This window comes from Chiloscyllium plagiosum, unplaced genomic scaffold (assembly GCF_037043375.1).
Source record: "Chiloscyllium plagiosum isolate Xiang-an unplaced genomic scaffold, Cpla_swu_hap1 HiC_scaffold_20, whole genome shotgun sequence".
Taxonomy (NCBI): domain Eukaryota; kingdom Metazoa; phylum Chordata; class Chondrichthyes; order Orectolobiformes; family Hemiscylliidae; genus Chiloscyllium; species Chiloscyllium plagiosum.
In genome coordinates, this window is record NW_028270158.1 from 44641290 (window position 1) to 44662907 (window position 21618).

The 21618-nt window shown below is 40.6% G+C and overlaps 1 protein-coding gene across 5 annotated transcripts in view; it reads right to left on the reverse strand.

Moving 5' to 3' along the window:
* Positions 1–21618, reverse strand: part of usp42 (ubiquitin specific peptidase 42) — a 187495-nt gene that overhangs the window by 110606 nt on the left and 55271 nt on the right. For 4 of the 5 annotated variants that reach the window (XR_015760581.1, XM_087997901.1, XM_087997900.1 and 1 more), the window contains exons 4-8: positions 20055–20165; positions 13343–13445; positions 12641–12708; positions 12355–12425; positions 7416–7498 (exon numbers count right to left, since the gene is read on the reverse strand). Coding sequence is in view for 4 of the 5 variants with exons in the window: in XM_087997901.1 (XP_087854027.1) it covers positions 7416–7498; positions 12355–12425; positions 12641–12708; positions 13343–13445; positions 20055–20165 (436 nt within the window). In the remaining variant the exon portion in view is untranslated. Of the gene's footprint in view, positions 1–7415; positions 7499–12354; positions 12426–12640; positions 12709–13342; positions 13446–19160; positions 19182–20054; positions 20166–21618 lie in introns of those variants that run through there. The other variant, XM_043711377.2, reaches the window with a different exon arrangement.

The window sequence follows — 21618 nt, forward strand, 5'->3', positions numbered from 1 at the left end:
TGGAAACAAAGGAATTAAGAACTGCACTACATAATAATATTAACTTCAATATTGTACCAGTTGTACTAAATGAGCTTGCTTGAATAGGTTGACAGAATTATATGAAGGAAGTTATTTATACAACAGTCAAAATTTTAGAATTAATAAAACAACTGCTAATGGAAAATTGGAGATAGGAGTTGTGAAAGCCGAGACCGTGAATTAAATTACAAAGGAAAGTTCTGGCTAATAATGGGAGCAATGGTAGGATCAGAAGTAAATGGAATAATAATGGAAAGCATCATGTGTCAATATGAGATAACGACCAAACAATTAAAGAGACAGGCAGCAAAAATTACATAAAATGGCTGACAACTAGCGTACTACTTAATACTAAATGTCCATTGAGCGGTTATTTTAAAAATCTTGGAAGGATTTAAGAATAAGAGAATTAATATTACACAAACAAGTTCAACTAGAACCAAAATCCTATTACAGACATCAAGTACAATTTGCAGGTAGCTTCTTAATGAATAAGGAATACAAACATATCTCCTTGTTTATCCTTGAAATGTAATTAAAGTGACTCAACTATAATGAGAAATATGATTAAGCCAAATGGACATGGCATTCTTGGTCCAATGGGATAGAGATGAGGATGAGGAAAAGACATCATTTGTTTGGAACTGGCACTACCCCTAGCAGCAAAGAGTGAAAGTCAGTTTTGAAAAATGCACCAGGTATAGTTCAGTCAAGTGACTAAACACTTGAAAATAGATGCAAACAATATAAAGGACATTGCAAGGTTTGTAGCTCAGGTTGAGATTTAGGGTGTAGCTTTGATATCCAGACACTTCATTACCTGGCTAGTGGGCGGCACGGTGGCACAGTGGTTAGCACTGCTGCCTCACAGCGCCTGAGACCCGGGTTCACTTCCCGCCTCAGGCGACTGACTGTGTGGAGTTTGCACGTTCTCCCCGTGTCTGCGTGGGTTTCCTCCGGGTGCTCCGGTTTCCTCCCACAGTCCAAAGATGTGCAGGGTCAGGTGAATTGGCCATGCTAAATTGCCTGTAGTGTTAGGTAACGGGTAAATGTAGGGGTATGGGTGGGTTTCGCTTTGGCGGGTCGGTGTGGACTTGTTGGGCCGAAGGGCCTGTTTCCACACTGTAATGTAATCTAATCTAATGTAATCTAATCTAAAATGTAACATCATCAGTGGCGACCTCCAAGTGAAGCGAAGCTGTTGTCTCCTGCTTTTTATTTATATGTTTGTCCTGGATTGTGGTGATGTCATTTCCTGTTCACTTTCTGAGGGGTTGATAGATGGTATCTAGATCTGTGTGTTTGTTTATGGTGTTGTGGTTGGAGTGCCAGACCTCTAGGAATTCTCTGGCATGTCTTTGCTTAGCCTGTCCCTGGATAGATGTGTTGTCCCAGTCGAATTGGTGTTTTTTTTACATCCATGTGTAGGGCTACGAGGGAGAGAGGGTCGTGTCTTTTTGTGGCTAGCTGGTGTTTGTGTATCCTGGTGGCTAACTTTCTTCCTGTTTGTCCTACGTAGTGTTTGTGGCAATCCTTGCATGGAATTTTATAGATGACGTTGGTTTTGTCCATGGGTTGTACTGGGTCTTTTAAGTTTGTTAGTTTTTATTTGAGAGTGTTGGTGGGTTTGTGTACTAATAGGATTCCGAGGGGTCTTAGTAGTCTGGCTGTCATTTCTGAGACTTCTTTGATGTATGGTAAGGTGGTTAGGGTTTCTGGCTGTGTTTGGTCTGCTTGTCATGGTTTGTTCTTGAGGAATCTGCGGACTGTATTTTTTGAGTATCCGTTCTTCTTGAATACGTTGTATAGGTGGTTCTCCTCTGTTTTCCGAAGTTCGTCTGTGCTGCAGTGTGTGGTGGCTTGTTGGAATAGTGTTCTGATACAACACACACAAACGAAGCTGTATCACAGCTGCACAGACGAACTTCGGAAAACAGAGGAGTGAGGCTCAGCACAAGCTGGAAGAACAGTATCTCATTTTCAGTTTGGTAACCCTGTGGCCTTCGAGACTAATATCAAGTTCAATAATTTAGGACCCGAACACCTTTTACCCACCCCTATACTCCCAATCATATGGGGTGCTTTCATCAGAAAGACCAATGATTTTATTTTTGTTTTAGATTTCCAAGATCCTCAGTTCTTTGTTTTTTGTTCACCAGGATATTGCCTGAGCTGGAGTGATTCATCAATGTTGTGGTTCTGTTTGTCGAGCTGGGAATTTGTGTTGCAGATATTTCGTCCCCTGCCTAGGTGACATTCTCAGTGCTTGGGAGCCTCCCGTGAAGCGCTTCTGTAATGTTCCTCCGGCATTTATACCACTATAAATGCCGGAGGAAACATCACAGAAGCACTTCACAGGAGGCTCCTAAGCACTGAGGATGTCACCTAGACGGGACGAAACGTCTGCAATACAAATTCCCAGCTCGGCGAGCAGAACCACAACAACGAGCACCTAAGCTACAAATCGTCTCATAAGCTTTGATTCATCAATCAAGAGAGACTAGATAGGCTAGTGTTGCTTTCATTAGAGCAGAGATGAGCAAGGGAAAACCTGTTTGAGCTCTATGAAATTATGAGGTGCATCGAGACAACAGACAGCAAGAAGCTTTTCCTCTTCATAAAGAGGTCAAGAACCAGGGTGCTCAGTTTGAAGGCAAGAGCCATCAAGACATTTAAAAAGTATTTAGACGAGCACTTGAAACACCATAGCATACAAAGCTACAGGCCAAGTACAGGAAAATAATGTTACAATAGATAGATGCTTGATGACTGATGCAATGGACCCTTTTCCATACTGTAAAAACTCCATGATTTTGATATGCACAAAAGTGTTGGTGTTTCCAGTTCTATCATATCTTTGACATTTGTTGAGACAGCACTGTGTGCAAGTCGAATAGGCAAATCATTAAGATTCCAGGGTTTCATTCCTGGGTCTGTGCTGAGTTAGCTGCAACCAGAACAACGGAAGGAGAATTTTAACCCCATCGGACAAGAAAGGGAACAGCAAGAGGCAAGTCCATTTCTACTCCTAGACAGTACGGACGGATGGCTAATTACAGCCTTGAGTATTTAAAATTAATGTTAAGTCTTTGAGAAAGAGATGGTGCGTGCATGTTGGATAATAGCTGGGTTAAAGATAAATTCTAGCATCCACATTTGAATGCGTTTGCAATGTCAACTATGGCTCAATTGTAGCATCTTTACCTCAAAGTCACAATTTGTGGGTTTAAGACTCCACTCCATAACTTCAGTACAAAAATTAAGGCTGACATTGTATTGGAGTACTGAGGGAGTGTCGAGCTGTCAGGAAGCACTGTCTTTCAGGTGAGATGTCAAACTGAGGTCGTATCTGCCCCACAGGTGGATGTAAAAGACTCCAATGGCAGTTATCCCTAGTGCTCTGACCAACATTTATCCCTCAATTATCATTATAAATCTCGTTATCAGCTTATCATCATACAGCAAGCTGCCACAAACTGAAATGTACAAGAGGCACATTTCCTGAGTTCCTAAATGATAATGGTGACTACACTTAAGTATTTTATTGGATGTGAAGTGGTTTGGGATGCTTTGAGATTGTACATGGGTGCTCTGTAAATGCTACTATGTTTGTGTCTTTTTATTTGAATAGACATCATCTAGCCTTTAAGAATAGGAGTAGCAGCCCAGTCAGCTCTTTGACTCACTTCAGCATCTAATGAGATCATGGTTGATAAATTTTCTTAGGTAGAGTCACAAGTAGATAGGAAGTAAAGAAGGTGTTTGGCATGCTTTCCTTTATTGATCAGAATATTGAGTATAGGCGTTGTGGAGGTCATGTTGCTGCTGTACAGGAAACTTGAAAGAGTTCAGAAAAGATTTACAAGGATGTTGCCAGGGTTGGAGAATTTGAGCTATAGGGAGAGGTTGAATAGGCTGAAGGGTGACCTTATAGAGGTTTATAAAATCATGAGGGGCATGGATAGGATAAATAGACACTGTCTTTTCCCTGGGGTGAGGGAGTCCAGAACTAAAGGGCATAAGGTGAGAGGGGAAAGATATGAAAGAGACCTAAGGAACAACTTTTTCATACAAATGGTGGTGCGTGTATTGAATACGCTGCCAGAGGAAGCAGTGAAGGCTAGTATAATTGCAATATTTAAAAGACACCTGCATGAGTATATGAATAGGTAGTTGGCAGTTTGTGTGTCAAAAGAGGGAGACTTTGGAATGATGGGGTAAGAAATAAAACTTGTAGTAAACCAGATTGGGTTGGATCTCGACTACATTATATTACACAACCGAAGGAAACAAGTCTGAAGTTACGAACCTTTCAAATGTAAAGCTCATTCAAGCCCAAGGTACAAGCTTCAAAAGACAAATGAGCAGAAATATGTTGCTCCTTTGTGCCTCTAGATATTATATTGCTTGTGTGTTGGGGAAGGCAACACACCTTCCTTCTGGCTTGGTACTCTTTAATCTACTTCCTCTCCCTTTACTATGGATCAGTACTAATGCTACAGAACAGCATAAGACCAAAAGTCGTGAGAGCAGGTGTCGGTTGTTCAACTCATCATGTCTGCTCTGCTATTCAATGAGACCATGGTTGATCTGATAATCCTCAACTCCACCTACCTGCCCATTCTTCATAACTCTGGATTCCCTTAATGATTAGAAATATGTCAGTCACAGCCTCAACTATACAATGACTCAGCCTCAACAATCTATGCAGTAAAGAATACCACAAATTCACTACTCACTAAGAAAATACTCTTGTACTAAATGGGGGAACCTTTATTCTGAGACTATGCCCTCCGGTCCTACATTCTCCTACAATGGTAAATAACCTTCTCACAACTACCCTGTCAAGTTCCCTAAAAATCCTGTTTGTTTCAAAAAGGTCATTTCTCAAATTTCTAAAAGGGAATCCAAAGTTATGAGGAAGAGGCAGATGGGTGGAGTTGAGGATTATCAAATCAGCCACGATCTCATTGATTGACAGAGCAGACATGATGGGGTGAATGGCCTCAATTTGTTCTTATATCTTGTGCTGCTATTGAACTGCAATGAATACAGGCCCAACCTCCTCAACTTCTCCTCATTGTCAGTCCCTACATACCTGCGATCAATATAGTGAACTTGCTGAATTGCCTCCAACTTCAGTATATCTCTCCTGAGATAAGTGGCCCAAAACTGTTCACAGCATTCCAACTGCTGTCTGACTACTGCCTTTTATAGTTGTAATGTGACTTCCTATTTTTAATATTCCACTTCCATTGAAATAAAGACCAACATTCCATTTGCCTTCCCTATTACCTGCTGAACTTGTATGCCAGTTTTTCATGATATGCACAAGGACCCCAAATCCCTGTGTTGCAGCTTTCTACAGTCGTTCTCCATATAAAGAATATTCCGTTCCTCTATTCTTCCCATCAAAGTGCATAACCTCATATTTTGCCACATTATATTGAACCTGCTAGGTTTTAGATCACTTGTTTAACCTGTCTAAACCCCTCTGCACACTTTTGAATCAGCCTCACCATTTGCCTTTTCATCTATTTTTGCGTTATCTGCAAACTTGGCTCTTGCACATTTTCCTTATTCAAGTCATTTTGTATTTTATAAAAAGTTGCAGCCCCACATGTATAACTCTACTATTAACAGGTTGCCATCCCAGAAATGTCCTCCTTCTCCCAACTCTACCTTTTATTAGTTATCCAATCCTCTATGCTAATATACTACCACCAATGCCATGGAATCTTATCTCATCAAGTAGCCTAATGTGTGGTGTCTTATCTCACGCCTTCTAAAAGTCTAAATACATTACATCAACTGCTTGCCAACTCCTCAAAGAATTCCAATAAATTTGTCAAGCATGACTTCTTTTGTGAAGCCATCATGCTGATTCTGCTTGATCACATTATGTATTTCCAAATGCACTGCTATTACATGTTTAATAATAGACGAACATTTCCCCAATAACAGACCTTAAGCTAACTGGCCTATAGTTAGCTGTTGTTTTTATCCTTCCCTTCTTGAAGAAAAGGTGTTAAATTGGCAGTTTTCCAAACGTCTTGGACTTTTTCTAAATTTAAGAATTCTTGCAAGATTGCTACCAATGCACCCACTTTCTCTGTAGTTACCGCTTTTAATATCCTAAAACATATCTTATCAGGTCCCTAGGGCTCATCGGTCTTTGTCTTATTCGTTTCGCCAGCACTTTTTCACTAGTGATAGTTATTGCATTTATATATTTATTCTTATTTATTTTGCTATTAACATATTCTACAGACAAGGCTGATGCCGAGTATTTATTTGATCTCTCTGCCATTTCCTGGTTTCTCATTATTTGTTCCCCATCCTTGTTCTCGAAGAAGCCTGTTAGCTTTGGATTCTCTCTTCCTTTGTAAATATTCAGAAGTTCTTGCGATCCATCTTGTTATCATCCTCAAAGTTTACCTTGACTGTCCTTTTTTGTTTTGATTGCCTATCGTTAAGTTTTTAAAATATGTAAACTTCTATTCAGAAGGGAGAAAAAACACTATCAGATTTTCCTGCGTCACTGACATTTCCCTCATTTGAAATTTAAATTCTAAACTTCCCAAAAGTATTTAAAAAAACATGCAATACATAAATGAAAATGTTTTGGGCATGGCTTTTAAAATTTGATGACAAGCTTAGTGAATAAATATACATATTTTATAGCTGCATTTTATACTTTTTTCAAGTTCTGTAGCAAAATGATATTGCACTGGCATATTTGAAGCATGACAAGCATTTGTGACATTAATTGCATACTTATACCTATCCAATTTTTATTACCTTGCAAAATACACATACATATACATGTTTAAAAATCACATATACAAACTGCAATTTTGAAATTTAGAAACTGGCTGGTTGCACTAAAATTGCAAAAGATGCAATTAGTGCTCTCACGAGCTGCCTCATGTTGGTGAAGGAATAATTGGTGAGCAAGCACTAAGTTAGTGATTCAGTATGCATTCTAATACTTTATGCATCAACATGATTATTTATAAATTTAAAACTGAAGGCAAACATACTGCCTAATATTTCACAAGAAATCCATCATGATTATGCCTTGTTACCTCTTGGCATAGCTTAAATATTGTTTTATTAGTCGTTTTAAGGTTGTACTTGAGAAAACTTGTTAAACATTGTATCTATTCTGCAGAAAAGCAAACAAGGTTGCAGACTAATAAATTGGACAATATTGAGATAGCAAGCTGTGTTACCAACTGGTTAAATAGTACAAAGACATCACAAACAGAATGCTTCAACGTCTCTGGAAGGTCACCGTGGTGGTCAGGAGGAAATTAGTATGTTACACACAAAAGAGTTCTTCAGCAACTTATGAACAAACCTTTATTTTTGTAATGAGAACATTGACTCACTTCGTGCATTTGTAGGCGTTTTCACCATCCAGTTGTTCTGGCTTTACAAATTGTTCTAGAGCTTTTGTGATGTTTGGTGCAGTCTACAAAATAGTTAAAATTTTTCACAGATAATTAAAAATACAGTAAGTATTTTCAAATGAGAATTCAAGTAAGTTTCGATTTTGAAAGTTTAAAACAGAACATCTGCATCAAAAATATAGATGACATAGATCATTTTGAATTTTAGGCAATCTTTCAGGAAAATCTGGATTTGAATTCCATCATGTGCAAACTACAGCTGAATTAGAGCACATAAATCACCAGTAACTTAACTGGCACTGGTCTAATTATAATATTAGAAACAAGGTAATGTAGATCAGAAATACACATCTTTTAATTAAACAAGTTGCATACGGGAAAACAGGAGACAGAGTGGTGGTGGAGGGTTGTTTTGCGGACTGGAGGGCTGGTTTGTCATTTTTTTGTGAATACAAGAAGAATGGCTTGTAAGTTTGCAGTGAAGTACAGCATGACCTTGATCAGTTGGGCTGATGAGTTGCAGATGGAGTTTAATGTAGATAAATGTGAGGTGGTGCATTTTGGTAAGGCAAATCAGAGCAGGATTGATACAGGGTCCTGGGGAGTGTTGCCGAACAAAGAGACTTTGGGATGCAGGCTCATAGCCCCTTGAAGGTGGAGCCACAGGTTGACACGGTAGTGACGGCGGGGTTTGGTATACTGGTCTTCACTGGTTAGTAAACTGAGTATAGGAGTTGGGATATCATGTTGCAGCTGTATAGGACATTGGTTAGGCCACTTTTGGAGTACTGTGTTCAATTTTGGCCCCCCTGCTATAGGATAATGTTGTTAAACTTGAAAGCATACAAAAAGATTTACAAGGGTATTGCTGGGGTTGGAAGGTTTCACCAATAGGGACAAGTTGTTTTCCTCTGAGATGTTGGAGGCTGACGGGTGACATTTTGGAGGTTTATAAAATCATGTGGTGGATGGATAGGGTGAACAACCAAAGTAAGGCAGTCCAAAACTGAGGGCACCGGTTTAAGGTGAGGGGAGAAAGATATGAAAAGGACCTAAGGGACAATCTTTCCACACAGAACGAGATAAGTGTACGGAATGAGCTCCTGGAGGAAGTGTTGAAAGCTGGTACAATTACAACACTTAAAAGGCATGTGGATGGGTACATGAATAGTAGGGTTGAGAGAGATATGGACCAAATGCTGGCAAAATGGACAAGATTAATTTAGGATATCTGGTCAGCATGGACGAGTTGGACCGAAGGTTCTGTTTCTGTGCTGTACTACTCTATGTTTGAGTATTTACAGGGTATTCAATCTGACAGGTATTCACTGTTAAAAATGTTTCCCCCACCTCCAACCAGATTTCACTTCTTAAATTGTAATTTGTATACAGGATTTTAGTCTTCAAATGTTTTGCAAAATATCATTTGAGTCAGTATAAACTGCATCATAAATTATGAATTAGTATTTAGGATGTTTTGTCTGATTGTTAATTCGGATAGCATCTGTGTTATAGAGTCATAGAGTCATAAGAGATGTACAGCATGGAAACAGACCCTTCAGTCCAACCCGCCCATGCTGACCAGATATCCCAACCCAATCTAGTCCCACCTGCCAGCACCCAGCCCATATCCCTGCAAACCCTTCCTATTCATATACCCATCCAAATGCCTCTTAACTGTTGCAATTATACCAGCCTCCACCACATCTCTGGCAGCTCATTCCATACACATACCACGCTCTGTGTGAAAAAGTTGCCCCTTACGTCTCTTTTATATCTTTCCCCTCTCACCCTAAACCTACGCCCTCTTGTTCTGGACTTCCCGACCCCAGGGAAAAGACTTTGTCTATTTACCAAATCCATGCCCCTCATAATTTTGTAAACCTCTATAAGTTCACCCCTCAGCCTCAAACGCTCCAGGGAAAACAGCCCCTGTGTGCTCAGCCTCTCCCTATAGCTCAAATCCTCCAACCCTGGCAACATCCTTGTAAATCTTTTCTGAACCCATTCAACTTTCACAACATCTTCCCGATAGGAAGGAGACCAGAATTGCACGCAATATTCCAACAGTGGCCTAACCAATGTCCTGTACAGCCGCAACATGACCTCCCAATTCCTGTACTCAAAACTCTGACCAATAAAGGAAAGCATACCAAATGCCTTCTTCACTATTTTATCTACCTGCGACTCCACTTTCAAGGAGCTATGAACCTGCACTCCAGCAGATCTCTGTTCAGCAACACTCCCTAGGACCTTAGCATTAAGTGTACAAGTCCTGCTAAGATTTGCTTTCCCAAAATGTAGCATCGGCCACTTCGCTGCCCATTGGCCCATCTGGTCCTGATCCTGTTGTAATCTAAGGTAACCCTCTTCGTTGTCCACGACACCTCCAATTTTGGTATAATCTGCAAACTTACTAACTGGACCTCTTATGCTCGCATCCCAATCATTTATGAAAATGACAAAAAGTAGAGTACCCAGCACCGATCTTTGTGGATCCACTGGTCACAGGCCTCCAGTCTGAAAAACTACCCTCCACCATCACCCTCTGTCGTCTACCTTTGAGCCAGTTCTGTATCCAAATGGCTAGTTCACCCTATATTCCGTTAGATCAAACCTTGCTAATCAGTCTCCCATGGGGAACCTTGTCGAATGCCTTACTGAAGTCCATATAGATCACATCTACCGCTCTGCCTTCAGCAATCCTCTTTGTTACTTCCTCAAAAAACTCAATCAAGTTTGTGAGACATGATTTCCCACACACAAATCCTAATCAGTCCTTGCCTTTCCAAATACATGTACATCCTGTCCCTCAGGATTCCCTCCAACAATGTGCCCACCACCGACGTCAGGCACACTGGTCTATAGTTCCCTGGCTTGTCCTTACCATCTTTCTTAAACAGTGGCACCACGTTTGCCAACCTCCAGTCTTCCGGCACCTCACCTGTGACTATCGATGATACAAATGTCTCAGCAAGAGGCCCAGCAATCACTTCTCTAGCTTCCCAGAGTTCTCGGGTACACCTGATCAGGTCCTGGGAATTTATCTACCTTTATGCATTTCAAGATCCAGCACTTCCTCCTCTGTAATTTGGACATTTTGCAAGGTGTCACCGTCTATTGCCCTATAGTCTATATCTTCCATACTCTTTTCCACAGTAAATACTGATGGAAAATACTCGTTTAGTATCTCCCCCATTTTCTGTGGCTCCACATAAAGGCCGCCTTGCTGATCTTTGAAGGATCCTATTTTTCTCCCTAGTTACCCTTTTGTCCTTAACATATTTGTAAAAACCCTTTGGATTCTCCTTAATTCTATTTGCCAAAGCTATCTCATGCCCCTCTCTGCTCTCCTGATTTCCCTCTTAAGTATACTCCTACTGCCTTTATAACTCTTAAGGATTCACTCGATCTATCCTGTCTATACCTGACATATGCTTCCTTCTTTTTCTTAACCAAACCCTCAATTTCTTTAGTCATCCAGCATTCCCTATACCCACCAGCCTTTCCTTTCACCCTAACAGGAATATACTTACTCTGGATTCTCGTTATCTCATTTCTGAAGGCTTCCCATTTTCCAGCCGCACCTTTACCTGCGAACATCTGCCCCCAATCAGCTTTCAAAAGTTCTTGCCAAATACCGTCAAAATTGGCCTTTCTCCAATTTAGAATTTCAACTTTTAGAGCTGGTCTATCCTTTTCCATCACTATTTTAAATCTAATAGAATTATGGTCGCTGGCCCCAAAGTCTCCTCCACTGACACCTCAGTCACCTGCCCTGCCTTATTTCCCAAGAGTAGGTCAAGTTTTGCACCTTGTCTAGTAGGTACATCCCACATACTGAATCAGAAAATTGTCTTGTACACACTTAACACTCTGGCAGTCCCAATTTATGTTTGGAAAGTTAAAATCCCCTACAATAATCACCCTATTATTCTTACAGATAGCTGAGATCTCCTTACACATTTGTTTCTCAATTTCCCTCTGACTATTAAGAGGTCTATAATACAATCCCAATAAGGTGATCATCCCTTTCTTATTTCTCAGTTCCACCCAAATAACTTCCCTGGATGTATTTCCGGGAATATCCTCCCTCAGCACAGCTGTAATACTATCCCTCATCAAAAATGCCACTCCCCTCCTCTCTTGCCTCCCTTTCTATCCTTCCTGTAACATTTGTATCCTGGAACATTAAGCTGCCAGTCCTGCCCATCCCTGAGCCATATTTCTGTAATTGCTATGATATTCCAGTCCCATTTTCCTAACCATGCCCTGAGTTCATCTGCCTTTCCTGATAGGCCCCTTGCATTGAAATAAATGCAGTTTACTATATGCAGTTTAATATATTAGTCCTACCTTGGCCCTACCTGCCCTGACTGTTTGACTCGCTTCTATTCTCAACTGTATCAGTCACAGATTGACCTCTTTCTTCACTATCTCCCTGGGTCCCATCTCCCCACCCCACTTTTCAGCCTTGCAAACTTCCTTTCAAAGTCTTGACGTCCGTCTAAAATTTAATGCAAAATACTGGTGCTGAGATTGGATTTATAAGTTTTAACAAATTCCTTGCTTTGTACACACATATAAGTACATGCTACGATGTATAAAATCAAGGGTCTTTTTTAATATATAGTTTTCTCATAATGCGATTCAGCCAACTGCTACGCAAATATTAAGACCTCTCTACATAACTATCAGGGGATGCTTGCTTAAAATGTAGACATGGTTTATAATAGTTAGAACAAGTGTTACATCTGAGTAGTGTCATTTCTCCAAATGGAGTGTTTGAAGAATGTGCACTTCTAGATCAAAAGTACAAAACCCACTCTTAGCAAATGCAGTACAAATTTAGAGCGGAGAAATAGCGTCTAAAAATTGTAAATTGTAGCAGCTAGCAGAGAACAAAGAATAACAATACCTTTATTTCCAGAGCAATATCCAAGTAAGGGTCATATGTGTCAGAAACACCTTTGCAGTTTAAGCATTTTACTAAAACAGGAAAACATTGTTAAAAATGTTCTGCCAGACAATATATAAATTCATTTAAGAACACTATAAACATTCAACCATTTAATGGAATGCAGTAAATATATAACAGTGCTGACTGATTACAGCAATAATGGAGGGTATAGGTTTAATTTGCATACGTATCTATTTTCATAAAATCACGAACGCATAAAAGCACTTAAATAAATGGAACATACCTCTCGACCTCAAGTAACCTCCAAAAATTTGATATATCATTGTGGTGGCCTGAGTTTGTCTATCCAATCTACAGAAGTAATGAAAAGAACAAATCTATATATTTTTCAAAGGTCCAATCAAACTTCAGTTAAAATTAAATACTTTAGTTTAATGTAGTTCATAACACGACTTATTGCTATTGAGGATTTAACAAATCTCAAGCTCCCAATCATCCAGAAGTCATCAGAAAATAACAACAAATACAGATGTCACCGTTCCAAACTGTGGAGCAAGGGAAAGCAAAAGTGGAAGAAAGTGATTGGAAAGATGTAACTTTAATGATTCTCTCAATATGAGCTCTCACTGCGGTGACTCAGCAATGGGGAGTGTCCCACATATTCCAAACGAACCTCAGACAGAGCTATAGAACACACCTCAGATTGACTGCAGCGAAGGAAACTTTACTCAGAAACATTGACATTTAAGTGAAGTAGAACTCTGCCAAGTATTATTTTAATTGATATGAATCTATAAAAAAAACTTATACATATCCCAATTGCGGAAGTGATATCCAATTTCTTTGTATTTTTAAGCTGGCATTATCAAACTATGACTGTTTAATACATTTTGTTGTGCAGGAACATTTCGCAATGCAGTATAGCAACTGAAAATGAAGAAACAGTTATTTTAAGTATTCAAATTTTTGTTTCTTTTGTACTCACTTGTTACTTCCGTTTAGGCATGCTTTCTGGAGAGCATCAACAGTGTAACGCAAGAATTCATGAGCATCTTCCTGATTTCCAAATCGAAAATGTTTTGCGATTCCTAAAAGAATGAAAATTTAAATAGTTGATACTAATATTCAGATTATTTAGAGAAATTATCTATCTAAATCGTATTCTAAGTTTACTGTCACTTCAAACCCTCTGGATACCTTCTTTATCATGCCCACAAGTTTGAAAGGGAGTAACAATGACTTGTGTTGAATTGGTTGAACATAGACAGGGCAGCCACAGGCACAACTGTCCTCAGTACTCTGAACTAGCATGAGAACTAGGGTAAAGAAATAAACAAGGATTTTCACTCCCCATTATGTCAATGATTCCTGGTGAAACAATCTTCCAACATGTCCAATCTACTCATAGAGTCATTAGAGGTAGATAGGATAGTGAAGGTGCTTGGTATGCTTTCGTTTATTTGTCAGAGTATTGAGTACAGGAGGTGGGAGGTCATGTTGCGACTGTACAGGACATTGGTTAGGCCACTGCTGGAATATTGCGTGCAATTCTGGTCTCCTTCCTATAGGAAAGATGTTGTGAAACTTGAAAGGGTTCAGAAAAGATTCACCAAGATGTTGCTAGGGTTGGAGGATTTGAGCTATAGGGAGAGTCTGAATAGGCTGGGGCTGTTTTCCCTGGAGTATCAGAGGCTGAGGGGTGACCTTATAGAGGTTTACAAAATCATGAGGGGCATGGATAGGATAAATAGACAAAGTTTTTTTCCTGGGGTCCAGAAGTAGAGGGCATGGTTTACGGTGAGAGGGGAAAGATATAAAAGAGAACTATGGGGAAACTTTTTCACACAGAGGGTGATACGTGACTGGAATGAGCTGCCAGAGGAAGTGGTGGAGGCTGGTACAATTACAACATTTAAAAGGCACCTGGATGGGTATATGAATAGGAAGGGCTTGGAGGGGTATGGGCCGGGTGCTGGCATGTGGGACGAGATTGGGTTGGGATATCTGGTCGGCATGGATGATTTGGACCGAAGGGTCTGTTTCCATGTTGTACATCTCTATGACTCAATAATTGAAGAAGGATCAAGTTTTGCTCTGAATCACTCTATGTCTAATAGCCTGTCAACATGATGACATTGATTACAAATCTTAAAGGGGGAGGTTTCATGAACCAGTTGAAGCAGCTATTCACCTGTGGGGAAAGTCACAGCCTGATCTCAATGACTTAGCTGGTAACAGAAGAATGCAACTACAAGTCAAAGTTTCAATTCCAGTATGAAGTCAATGAGGGCTCTGAGAACATAAGACTTAGGCATGGAAATAGACCATTTGGCCTTTTGGGTTTGCTCTGTATTTGATACACTATTCATAGCTGATCAAACTGAGGTCTCAATGCCAGCTTTTCGCTGTCCCCAATAACCCTCATTTCCCCTGTCTTATCAAAAAAACTCTAACTCAGCCTTGAATAAATTCAACAATCCAGACTACACAGCCTTCTGACTAAGAAGATTCCATAAACTAACTCAGAAAAAAAATTTTCCTTATCTCTGAATTAAAAGGAAAACCTCTCATTTACAACTGTCTCTCCTGGGTCTAGCCTTTCCCCACAAGATAAATAGACAAAGTTTTTTTCCTGGGGTCCAGAAGTAGAGGGCATGGTTTACGGTGAGAGGGGTACCTTCTCTGTTGTGCCCCCTTCGGATCTAAGATACTTTATTATGACGATTCACTTCTCACTCTTCTAAACACGAAGATAAAGGCACAAACTGTTCAACCTTTCATTATAAGCCCTCCATTACAGTAATTAGAGGAGTGAACTTTTTTCGAACGTCTAACATATTTTTCAAAATTTTTTAAATTTTCAAAAAGAAAAGACAAAACATGGATCCTGGAAGCTGTAGTAAAACTTCCTTATAAACTCCTCTCCCCTTACAATGAATACCAATATTCTATTCACCTTCCGAAGTCATTACATTGGGTCCAAAGAACAACAATTAGCCAGGGTCCACTGTTCATTACTATCCAAAAGTACTTATTGCAAATTTTAGAAATTTTTGACTTCAGGATTGGGATTAACTGTGAATTCTAGATCAAACAATCTTGCTGTCAAAGCTTGGAAATGAACATACCCTCAAGGAAAAAGGAAATATCATTTGCACAGAATCATACAGATTGTCTGAAGGGTATTATATCAAAATCAATACTCTGATCAAAGTAATATTTCAGAATAAAAGCAAAATTAAGTGTTTCCACAAATAAAATCAAATTGGAGTGGAAAATTCCAATGAGTATATCAAATCAATCCAATACTTAGGTAGGTAATCGTAGGTAATCTTCAAATGAAAGACTCATTATTGACTTGACCACAACTTATTGTATACCATGTGGGTCAATATTGGATTCTAACAGCCAACAGGTAACCAGACTCTCAATGCGTAAAAAAATGTACATATTCAATAGTATTATATATGTGATTGTCACAGTAACTACTCTGGCAGTTACTGACAGTTTAAGATCTTAACTAAGCTAATAAACCCATGGAATTAAACATATTTCAGACACTTCACTGCACAATAAATAATGAAAATTGCAATTTGAGTATTACCAATACATTAGAACCAAAAAACAGCAAAAGCTAACTATGAAGTGAAATTCTTGAAATATACGGTGTCAGATCTGAACAATGTTTCTGATTTATTATTCAATCAGATATTTACTGGCATTAAAAACAGAGTAGAAACAATTTTCAGGGTCTTCAGGTACACATCCTGTTTACTTGCATTGGTAACAAACTGGAAGAATGAGGATTTAGCAGTTTCAACAGAAGAAATAGTCAGGACTTTTAAAAAAAATTGATACTAAAACAGTTTGTGTTAAATAGCAATTACAGTTTTGGTGGTAGATCAAAGGTAAGCTGGTTTATTGCATTATCAAGAAGTGCCCTGAGAGAATTTCTTTGAGTGGTTCATTTACTGTTTTTATTTAGTGGCCAAGAGAGTTAACCTTTCCAAGAGCTCATCCTCCATATCACTTCAATTTATATGACATCCTTGTGTTGCTTTACACACCTATCTATGTCAACCAGAAAAGTGTAAACCATTGATATCATTCATAATGTCTAATGCAAAATGACTAAATATAATGGATAACTGCATGAATTATAATGCCGTAACTACAATTAATCCAATTAGACAGATATTACTTTATCTTTTAAACTGACACTAGCATGCAATACAAAGCGTGTTTCAAATGCCTGGCGGTTGGTTGGCTCAGTTAGCTGGATGACTGGTTTGTGATGCAGAGCGATGCCAATAGCGTAAATTCAATTCCTGCACTGGTTGAGGCTATTATTGAAAGCTCACCTTCTCAACTGCACTCTCTCTCTGTCTGGGGCATGACGAACCTCAGACTAAACTGCCACTAGTCATCTCTCTAATGGTAGAATAGCTCTATGATCCTCTGGGACTATGGCAACTTTGCCTTTTCTTTCAAGTGCAAGCTAACACCAAACAGAATTTGTTAAATTTGCAAAAACAAAATCACAGGATGTGGGTATAACTGGTAAGGCTACATTTGTTACCCATTCTTAATTATCCTCAGAAGATGATAGCGATCTTGAAATTCACACTTCAGCACTATTAGGAAGATCAAGAATATTGTCTCAACTACAGTGAAGGAGAGGTGACAAAGTTCCAAATCAAGATGGTGGGGGTCTTGGAGGGGTGCTTGCAGAATGGTGGTGCTCATTGTTCTCTGCAGTAGAAAAATATGAAATTCCAATGATGGGGTAACAAATGAGAGAAAAGTCACACCTGTATGTGAGGGAAACATAATTTGAGAAGAACTGCTCAAGTCACAGATTGTTTCTAATTCTCACTGCTGCAGCTCCTCCAACCATTCTGTTACCTCTGCCTAGCTTCTGTTTCTCCTCAAGAGACTAAATCTATGAATGGAAGAGCAGCAAGGAGGTACCTATGACTGGAGGGGTTGGAGCAGATATTCTGACTGGTTCCACTTCCATCACATGGAATCAAAACCTGGACAAAGTAGAGCAGGAAAGCAACAAGCAGTGGAGGTTTCACTCAACAACTCTCACCCAAGATCAGCTGCCACAGTACCAAAGTTGGGGTTTGCTCATGCTCACAGGATGGACAGATTGAGGTTGGAGGAGAGAAGCAACAGCAGTGTGGACAGTCACAGGCACAAAGATGAAGAAATTCTCTGAGGTCTCCATCTGAATGAATGAGACTGTCTGACTTTCAAATTCTTTAAACACCTAAATACCTGGTCTGCAGATAGACTCTCAAGGGGACTATTAATTTTGATGTTCTGCGCTACATTTGGACATAGAGGTGACTGGAAGACCTTTTGCATCAAATGCTAAGTGTTTCATGCGACAGACAATCTCAAGGAAATGATGGATGCCTGGTGAATCAATGTTGCTGTTGTTAGCAATGCTAATTAGTAAATTTTCACCTTACAATGGGAGGGGGAGGGGAACGGTTATTGGTGAAAGACTGAAAAAGCTGGGCCTATGACACAACCTTGAAGAAGTCCTGTAGCAATGTGCCAGGACTGCAATGATTAGCCTCATCCACAACTATCTTCCTTTGTGCTAGGTATGACTCCATCCAGTGGAGTTTTCCCAGATTCTCATTAGCCCCAATATTGCCAAGCTTCCTTGATATGACACTCAGTAATTGCTATCTGTCATCCTCACTTCCAGTCAAGTTCAACTCTTATCTAAGGTTGGATTGAAGCTGCAATTCAAACAGAAGCTGAGTGGCCTTGGTTGAACTTAATCTGAGCATCAGTGAGCAGAGGACTGTTGACAATATCTTCTGTCACTTTGTTGATGATTTAGAGCAGGCTGATAAAGTGCTTGGTGGCTGAATTGGATTTTGTCTTGTTTCAAAGTGCATAGTTTTCTACGATTTGACATCATTGTAATGATCAGCAAATGAGGTTAGTTCTTTCATCGAGTGTGCACGTTCTTGTAATTCCAAACATTTATCCAAGTGTCCTCCATCTATTTCTGGTCAGATTCAAATTCTTTGCTAAGTGTTTTCATTTTGCATGTCCTACATAATACTTATTATAGTAGACTTCGCTGGACAAAAAAAAAGTTGGCTGACAATAATGCACTGAAAGCACTGACAACAAGTGACACCACTGAATAGTGGCCATTGATGATACTTCTTAAGCATCAAAACTTCACACCATATTGATATAGGAAAATGCCAAGCAACCATACCCTGGACAGCCTAATTTTGCTGCATTATCCCAAATCTTCCCAAATAATAAGCTATTTGCAATAATGAAAGCAGCTTTTCTTTAATTAACACTAAGAGTGAATTTCTACATTGTCATCATTGATTATATATTTAAATCCTGAAATGTTTTTCAGAGGACTTAAAATAAATTCTTCACTTTCTTGCCTGTAGCAAATTATACAAATGATTCAGAAAGTTTCAATATTCTGCAGCACAAAATTATATTTCATACAGAGTCAGGAGGCCAGAAAATTTTATAGGAGAGTATAAAGAGAATAAGAATGTTGTCCTTAAAAGAAAGCCTGATTTTCAACAATTCAGTACTCGCAAAAAATGTGTTTTAGCACTTTCGTGTATGCATGTCATTTTGCATTATGCATTTTGGTATTATTTGGCAAGTTGCAAATTTGTGTTTTGGTCAGGGATCAAATCAGTATCACAAATGCAAAGTTTCTCCCATTTTAATGAACGCATTAAGTGTAGAGGAAGTTCCTTATAAGTTTGGTAAAAATCTAATAAAGTCTAACTTACTGAGGTCACGAGTCAGTGCTTAGGTGCTGTATCCAGTTCACCTACTGATTTATCAAAAGGTACCACGAGTCTGAAGAGAAAAATCACTGATCAAGTTTGGTGAAAATCAGATAAAATGATAAGTTACTGAGGTGATAAGTTAGTGTTCATGTATAAAGGTCTACAGAAGCACAGTCCAGCACACCAAGCATGCCCATTTCAAAAGAAACTCCCGAGATAACAGATAGGAAGTCACGGGTTCTGTGAAAGTCTCGGGTTGATATACAATATAAATGAAGCTAATTAATGAGGCTTCTCTTACTCACAAAACAAAAAAAATCTGTATATCAAAACTTCCTCATACTTAATCTTAGCTTGTATCTGGTACAGCATTTTTAAGAATCCCTCCCATATCAGCAGATTTACTGATTCCATTTTGTTCCAAGGGAAACTGGGAACGTTTCAAGTAAGGATTTTGGAAGAAGTGTATTATGCAAGTCCACCCATATTTTCACAAAAATTATAAATCAGTAATTTCAACTCATGAAAGGCATTAAGGCTTTAAAATTCAACACGTACAGTGGAACATCCATTATCCATGTTTCATTTAACAGCCAAAATTCTGTAAAACATCACTGCATAGCTCATTAATACCATTCTCTTCCTCACTAAACTAACATTACTGCACATGAAAGATTACATTTCGTTTATGTTAAATATATTGGATGAGCTTTCAATTCTTTATTAGGAATATTCTTGTTGCATACTTGAATGATCAAAATTTGGGTATAATGTTATCTACCAATTTTCAACATTTTGTGACATCACACCGTGAGAGATAATGGAGGTTGCAAAACACTGTTATTTTGACCGCTTAATGGAGTTAGTTATTGCAAGGAAATAAATAATTCTTACGTCGGAGGTCATTAATGACAGACATAGGCTTGATGACATTTCCAGAACTGGAAAAGACCTGGGTAATATGATTCTGCATCATACACATCATACAAAATCCTTGTTCATTACCTGCAAAAGAAAATGAGTAACAATTATTATTTGCTTAAAGTGAAGAAGAGGATATGCTGCTTCACAGCAATAAGTCAGAACAATTTTGTACAAGTATATAGCAATATGGATGACCATTCCACCTTTGTCAATTAACATCTTTCACTCAATTTTCTTTGCTCTAAGATGACAGAAAGTGTAGTCATCTTTCTGAATGTCCAATTCTCCCACAATCATCCCAACATCTTCAACATCAAAAGTGTCAAGTGTCCCAAACTTAAATTCCTTCTAATATCCTCTGAAACCTTGGTAATTTGTTTCTTCAAGTGCATTAAATCTGGTGCTATTGACTATGTTACATTCCTCCAACTTCTCTCCTTGTTTCACTGTGTAGATCTGCTCTTTAAAAAGTCCATTCTTACCTGGCTAAACAATGCATCTAAGAATTGCATCTCTGACCCTTGCAGTTCTCTTCAAATATCCCCGAGAACTTAACTTTGGTTCTTTCTTCGTCTGCATGCAGCCCCACAGTACCATGAACTGCAGACATGAAGGAGATCTTCCAAATTGATAGCAGTGACAGTTAGTTTTACACCGCCACAATCCATGTATTTCCATCACCTCTGATGGGGGGGAAAGAGAGAGAGCCCGCGCGCGGGGGGGGGGGTGGGGGGGGGGGGGGAAGAGAGAGAGCCGGCCCGGGGGGGGGGAGGGGGGGGGGGGAGAGAGAGAGCCGGCGCGCAGGGGGGGGAAGAGAGAGAGCCCGCGCGCGAGAGGGAGAGGGGGGCGCGCGCGAGAGGGAGAGGGAGAGGGAGGGCGCGCGCGAGAGGGAGAGGGAGGGCGCGCGCGAGAGGGAGAGGGGGGGCGCGCGCGAGAGGGAGAGAGGGGGCGCGCGCGAGAGGGAGAGAGGGGGCGCGCGCGAGAGGGAGAGAGGGGGCGCGCGCGAGAGGGAGAGAGGGGGCGCGCGCGAGAGGGAGAGAGGGGGCGCGCGCGAGAGGGAGAGAGGGCGCGCGCGAGAGGGAGAGAGGGGGCGCGCGCGAGAGGGAGAGAGGGGGGCGCGCGCGAGAGGGAGAGAGGGGGGCGCGCGCGAGAGGGAGAGAGGGGGCGCGCGCGAGAGGGAGAGAGGGGGCGCGCGCGAGAGGGAGAGAGGGGGCGCGCGCGAGAGGGAGAGATGGGGCGCGCGCGAGAGGGAGAGAGGGGGCGCGCGCGAGAGGGAGAGAGGGGGCGCGCGCGAGAGGGAGAGAGGGGGCGCGCGCGCGAGAGGGAGAGAGGGGGCGCGCGCGAGAGGGAGAGAGGGGGCGCGCGCGAGAGGGAGAGAGGGGGGCGCGCGAGAGGGAGAGAGGGGGGCTGCGCGCGAGAGCGGGGGGGCGCGCGAGAGAGGGGGGGCGCGCGAGAGAGGGGGGGCGCGCGAGAGAGGGGGGGCGCGCGAGAGAGGGGGGGCGCGCGAGAGAGGGGGGGCGCGCGAGAGAGGGGG